The 5787-nt window shown below is 39.5% G+C and overlaps 1 protein-coding gene across 1 annotated transcript; it reads right to left on the reverse strand.

Annotated features, from left to right (window-relative positions):
* Positions 1-1262: 1262 nt before the first annotated feature.
* On the reverse strand, positions 1263-5274 carry LOC107709596 (gastrula zinc finger protein XlCGF26.1-like). The gene is made up of 3 exons (XM_016514109.1): positions 5008-5274; positions 2297-2795; positions 1263-2265 (listed from the first exon to the last, which is right to left on the reverse strand). The coding sequence occupies exons 1-3, from the start codon at positions 5108-5110 to the stop codon at positions 1497-1499; spliced, it is 1371 nt and encodes a 456-aa protein (XP_016369595.1). The 5' UTR covers positions 5111-5274; the 3' UTR covers positions 1263-1496.
* Between the last annotated feature and the right edge of the window lie 513 nt (positions 5275-5787).

Below are 5787 nucleotides of genomic sequence, written 5' to 3' on the forward strand. Positions count from 1 at the left end.
ATTCATGACTCTCTGGAGCGTGAACTTCCTATGTCGCATAATGACGTATACACACACAGGTGCATTCTCACATGTAAGCTGATGACGCTGTTTGTTTACAACGAAGAGTGAGGGCACATGTGTTTTACTGTTCGTCAAAATGGTACTTACCTGTGCTTATCCTGGATGCTGGAACCGATTTAAAAAGATTACTTTTGCTGACGCAATCCCATTGAGGAAGATTGACTTTTCACATATTTCCGACCTTTGATCCAGATAGATTCTACCTCTGACACTTAGAACACCACCATGTTTCAACAGTCCTCAGTATCACCAAGGCTTGTGGTTGTGCCGCTGCGTCCTCCATTGCTCTCAGTTCTCACTCTCCGTTGTAAACAAACTGCATCATCAGCTTAAATGCTCAAATGTTACTTTTAAATGTTACATTTTTTTATTTCTAAAATGCTTGTTAAACGAGTTTAAATATATGTAATATTGTAAACTATGCTGTAATCACCCAAACAATTTTAATTTGTCTCATATTTTTGTCCATGGGTGTTCTTGCTTATTAATAAATATTCATCTTTTGATTATTACTGTTGCCTCTAGTAATTCTGTGTGTGATTTTTTATTTCCAGCCCATTTTAAACCAGCAATATAGTAATTTTTAAACAATAGTTGAGTTAAAAATAAAACAACTCAGCATGTTGAGTAAAACATTTAATCCAACCAGCTGGGTCAAAACAACACAGCATGTGTTCTGTCCAATATTACCCCGGTGCTGGGTTGCCAAATAACCCAGCAATGGTTGGTTTTAACCCAGCATTTTTTAGAGTATATATATGTTTTTATATTCAAAAACGGTGTCCTGACATTTTACCCTATTCGTCAGATTGTCCTGCCTGGGCTTACTGCGCATGTGCACATCAATATTGTGTCATTTTTTGTCATGCTGAACAACACATTATTACTGTATTTGTATTACTGTAAGGGTAAGTTTGGGGTTGCGGTAGGTGTAGACGTAAATAAAGCACAATCTGATAGGTAGCATTTTTCAATGTCGAATTGTGCTCCCAATTGTTTTAATGGGAGGTAGCAAAAACAGATGGGGTAGCACAAATCGTCAGAACACCGGCAGCCACAGACGTGCAGTGTATGAATAGCCAAGGACAGCAGTTTCACCTAAAAATCCTCTTTACTGTTCTACTGAAGAAACAAAAGTCACCAACATCTCGGATGGCCTGAGGGTGAGTAAATTAACAGCAAATTTTCATTTTTGGGTGCCTATCCCTTTAAATTTTATTTTTTTGTACATTAGGTTATACATTATTAGAAAAACATCACATAAATCAATATTAACATATAAGGTATAATAAACATTCAAAATATGCAGAATAATTGTGTAAATATATAATTAAGGGGAAACACCGCAGCTCCCATAATAATGAACAATAGAAACACTTAATTGTCAACACAGTAATTGTCCTGTTGGTCTCTTATTGGTCATGACCTCCTAGTCATATAAACAGATTGACTATATCACTCTCCTCCGATAGCTGGTGGGTGTCCTGGTATGCTATGACTGCCATCACTGCATTTGGATGGATGCTGTACACAGGTGACAGCAGAGGAGATTCCCCAACTCGGTCAAAATGCATCTCTCCGGCGTGAATTCTCATGTGACGTTTAAGGTGTCCATGTTGCGTGAAGCTCTTTTCACACTGAGGGCAGGTGAAAGGTTTCTCTCCAGTGTGAATTCTCATGTGATTCTCAAGGTTTTGCTTCACTGTGAAACTCTTTCCACACTCGGAACAGGTAAAAGCCTCCGGTTCATTGTGAAGTTTCATGTGACTCTCAAGGCTTTGTTTCACAGTGAAACTTTTCCCACATTCACAGCAGATGAAGGGCTTCAGCCCAGTGTGAACTCTCATGTGACTATCAAGGTTTTGTTTTATTCTAAAACTCTTTCCACACACGAAGCAGGTGTAAGGCTTCTCTTCAGTGTGAATTTTCATGTGTCTGTCAAGGTTGGTTTTCATTGTGAAACTGTTCCCACATAGAGGGCAGATGAAAAGTTTCTCTTCAGTGTGAATTTTCACGTGTCTCTCAAGCTTTTGCTTCATTGTGAAACTCTTTCCACACTCAGAGCAGGTGAAAGGTTTCTCTCCAGTGTGAATGGTCATGTGACTCTCGAGGCTTTGTTTCACTGTGAATCTCTTTCCACACTGATGGCAGGAGAAAGGCTTCACTCCAGTGTGAATTCTCATGTGACTCTCAAGGCTTTGTTTCACTGTAAAACTCTTTCCACATTCAGGGCAAATAAATGGCTTCTTTGGAATGGAGGGCTTTTCCACACTGAGGGCAGATAAACGGCTTCTCTCCAGTGTGAACTCTCACATTACTCTCAAGGCTTTGTTTTACTTTGTAACTCTTTCCACATTGAGGGCAGATGAACGGTTTCTCACCAGTGTGAGTTCTTATGTGACGTTTAAGGTATCCTTGTTGCGTGAAGCTCACTTCACACTGAGGGCAGGTGAAAGGTTTCTCTCCAGTGTGAATTCTCATGTGAATGTTAAGCTGACCTTGTTGCGTGAAACTTTTTCCACACTGAGGGCAGCTGAAAGGTTTCTCTCCAGTGTGAATCCTTAAATGAGCCTCGAGCTTTTGTTTCACTGTGAAACTCTTTCCACACTGAGGGCAGATGAATGGTTTCTCTTCAGTGTGAATTCTCGTGTGCTCCTCATGACTTGCTTCCTTAAAGAAATGCATCCCACATTCATGGCGAGTGACAGAATCTTCTTTCCGTTCATTCTGATCTAAAATAAACATTAAAATATCTATGTAAAAAATCAATTCAAGGATAATTAAGGTGAGACTGAGCCAAAGTAAGTTTAACAGCAGAATGCGACAAAGGTCTCTGATATACTAAATGTTAAATCTGTCATTCTCATATTGTTACAATTAATGTTCTTGTCTATAGCATTTTCCACTATAAGATAGAGTTAGGTCCCATTTATACCCAGTACTAAGATCCAACTCACTTGTATTTGTTAAAATGGGTGTAAACAGGATGCAAAATTTAAACCACATTCATGGTTGGTCAGGGATGCATGTTAGCCATGTTTCCACTGTCAGGCCAAAGGCGAGTGTAATGGAGGCGTGAGCTGTTTGGGAAAAACATCACTCCCCTCAAGAGGCGCACTAGAGACTGACGCTAGAGGCTGCGGTCTTAAGTGTCCTTGTTAGCGCACCCACCTCCCATGCTCGAAATGCTGGTTCAAATCCCGCTCGGAGAGAGTGAGGGGAGTAGAACCGGAGGGGTTACACTGGTGCCGTGACCCGGGTGGGAGTGAGGTTTAGGGAGTTGAGTGTAACGGAGGCCAGCTGGTAAGAGCTGCGCAGGTAAACCTCACTCCCCTGATCTCAAAGGTGCACCAGCGACTAATGCTAGAGGCTGTGGTCTTTAGTGTCCTTGTTAGCACCCGCCTCCTATGCCGGTAACTCCAGTTCAAATCCCGCTCGAAAAGAGTGAGGGGAGTAAAACCCGAAGGGGTTACATTGGTGCCGTGACACGGATGGGAGTGAAGATTAGGGGGGTGAGTGTAACGGAGGCCAGCTGGTTAGTGCTGTGTGGGTAAACCTCATTCCCCTAATCTCAAGAGGCGCACTAGCAACTGACACTAGAGGCTGCGATCTTTAGCATCCTTGTTAGTGCGCCCACCTCCCATGCTGGTAACACCGTTTCAAATCCCGCTCAGAGCAAGTGAAGGGAGTAAAACCCGAAGGGGTTAAATTAGTGCCGTGACCCGGATGGGAGTGAGGTTTAGGGGTGAGTGTAACGGAACCAACAGAAACGTTGGTTCCCATTCGGTGCAAGCGAGGGGAGTAGAACAGGAGGGGTTACACAAGCATGCTAATGGGAATTCTTATCACCGTAGGTGGCAGAAATATGTTATTTATAGATTTATATGAGATGCTAAAGGCTAAGTATTCTTATAAAAATACCGGAGACTGTTTGAAGAACATATATGATTATAATCTTGTAGTTATTTGGTAAATCATCACAAAAGTTTGCTTCTGTCATTTTGCAATCTAGCTAGTCTTCATTCATCTTCCCCTTGTTGGTGAAATGGTGGGGTTGTGTTCTGTGTTGTTCTATTTAGACGTGTCAAGGGTGGGTTTTAGAGTAGCGTTGCAAGGCTACTGACCAGACATTGGACATGCAGCTTGATTTTGTCCTCGTGGCTTGGGATCCAAGGCTATTGGCCCCGCTCAACTCATTGTAAGCCCTGGCTCACAATGGCCTGACAGTGGAAAAGCATATAACTATTATGACCAAAAAAAAAAAAGTTTAAGCACCACTATCATTTTAATACACATCTGGGACACATTCACTGTGGAGAGAGCATGTACATGTATTTTTACATGTACATTAAGACTTCTTTAAAAAGCAGTGAATAAAACAACTAGCATATAAATGTTTACCATTCACAAAATGGAATGCTTTTTAAACAATTATGTGAAGTAACTTTACATAATCACAAATATATGTTTATAGCTAGTTTATATTGTTATATTTATTAATCACTGTTTTATAATTTGATTTTGCAGTCATGTGAAATATTGTTAAAATTATCATTTTTTATTCTATTCCCCCCACCCCCATTTTCTATTATAATGAACATTTTACAGCATGCAACATGTTTTGGAAGGCAGTCAATAAAGAAATATACTTTTGTTTGGAGAGTGCTGTATTATGTCTTTTTAATTTTATTAAAAGGAATGAATGATCATTTATTCAAGTATCCAAAAATCACAATTTCACTAGGCTTCTCTGGCTTCAGTCTGATTTTAGATTTTTTTTTTAAGTTGCTCTTACAAATCCGCAACTATTGTGGTCATTTGAACATCTGGAATAACCACCTTTCTAGGCTTATAAATCATTTGACACATGTGGCTTTATTGGTCACGGTTAACAGATTCATTTAACTTATTTGATTATATGAAATTGACAAATAACCAACTTACACTGTTTTTCATTGTTGTGCTCTTGTCTAGGTGACGATTGGCAGGTTTTTGTCCTCACATCTGGTGCCAGTGTGGTCTGGTCGCTTTCATGCTGCTCCATCATTATCCATCAAGTTTATTTCGCAGAATATCCGTTAGTCAGTTTTAATTCATTCTATTCTCTAATAGACATTTTACAACCGAAACTGATCTGGCTTATAATATAAGCAGCATTAATGTAGCGATGGGCGCTTTCAAAACACGGGTTCATGAAGAACCGAAACGTCAACGATTCTTTCGAATCAGTGGTTCGGAGTACGTATCAAACTAGTGAGGTCATGTAATTTAAGCAAGAGAGGCTTCGTTACGTCAAAAGTTGAAAATTTCGATGTTTTGCCACTAGAGGGCGGCGAACTCAGTGTTGTTTAATTTAATGTTAAGTCCGGCTTTGCAAGTTATAAAGGCAATAAAATAATCAACAAATATTTCTATAGATTATATATAAATAAATAAATATGTATATACAGGCAACAGTCTGTTAACATTGGCATAAATAAATAAAATACTTCTGTAGCAATTTTGATGAATTTGGCAAAACATCAATGAAAAATGTTCCTCTGCATTAAACATGGCAAGTGACAGAATAGAAGTTAATCAGGCTGAAATATACAGTGTCAGTCGGTAAAGATTTTGATTTATTGATTATTTCATGACGTAAAAATATCCAGTAGACTGATAAAGTTACCGACAAAACCTTTGGAGAATGATTCCAGTGCTCAATACTCACCATAACGTCTTGAA

This window comes from Sinocyclocheilus rhinocerous, unplaced genomic scaffold (genome assembly GCF_001515625.1).
Source record: "Sinocyclocheilus rhinocerous isolate Xijiao unplaced genomic scaffold, SAMN03320098_v1.1 scaffold836, whole genome shotgun sequence".
Lineage (NCBI taxonomy): Eukaryota > Metazoa > Chordata > Actinopteri > Cypriniformes > Cyprinidae > Sinocyclocheilus > Sinocyclocheilus rhinocerous.

What these genes read in the sequence shown, in the direction of transcription:
- LOC107709596 (XM_016514109.1), bottom strand. Translation starts at nt 5,110, where the DNA reads ATGATGGAGCAGCATGAAAGCGACCAGACCACACTGGCACCAGATGTG. An exon ending in GCACAACAATGAAAAACAGT is followed by an intron (nt 2,796 to 5,007) that starts GTAAGTTGGTTA and finishes TGTTTATTTTAG; the next exon opens with ATCAGAATGAACGGAAAGAA. An exon ending in TCCAAAGAAGCCATTTATTT is followed by an intron (nt 2,266 to 2,296) that starts GCCCTGAATGTG and finishes TTTTACAGTGAA; the next exon opens with ACAAAGCCTTGAGAGTCACA.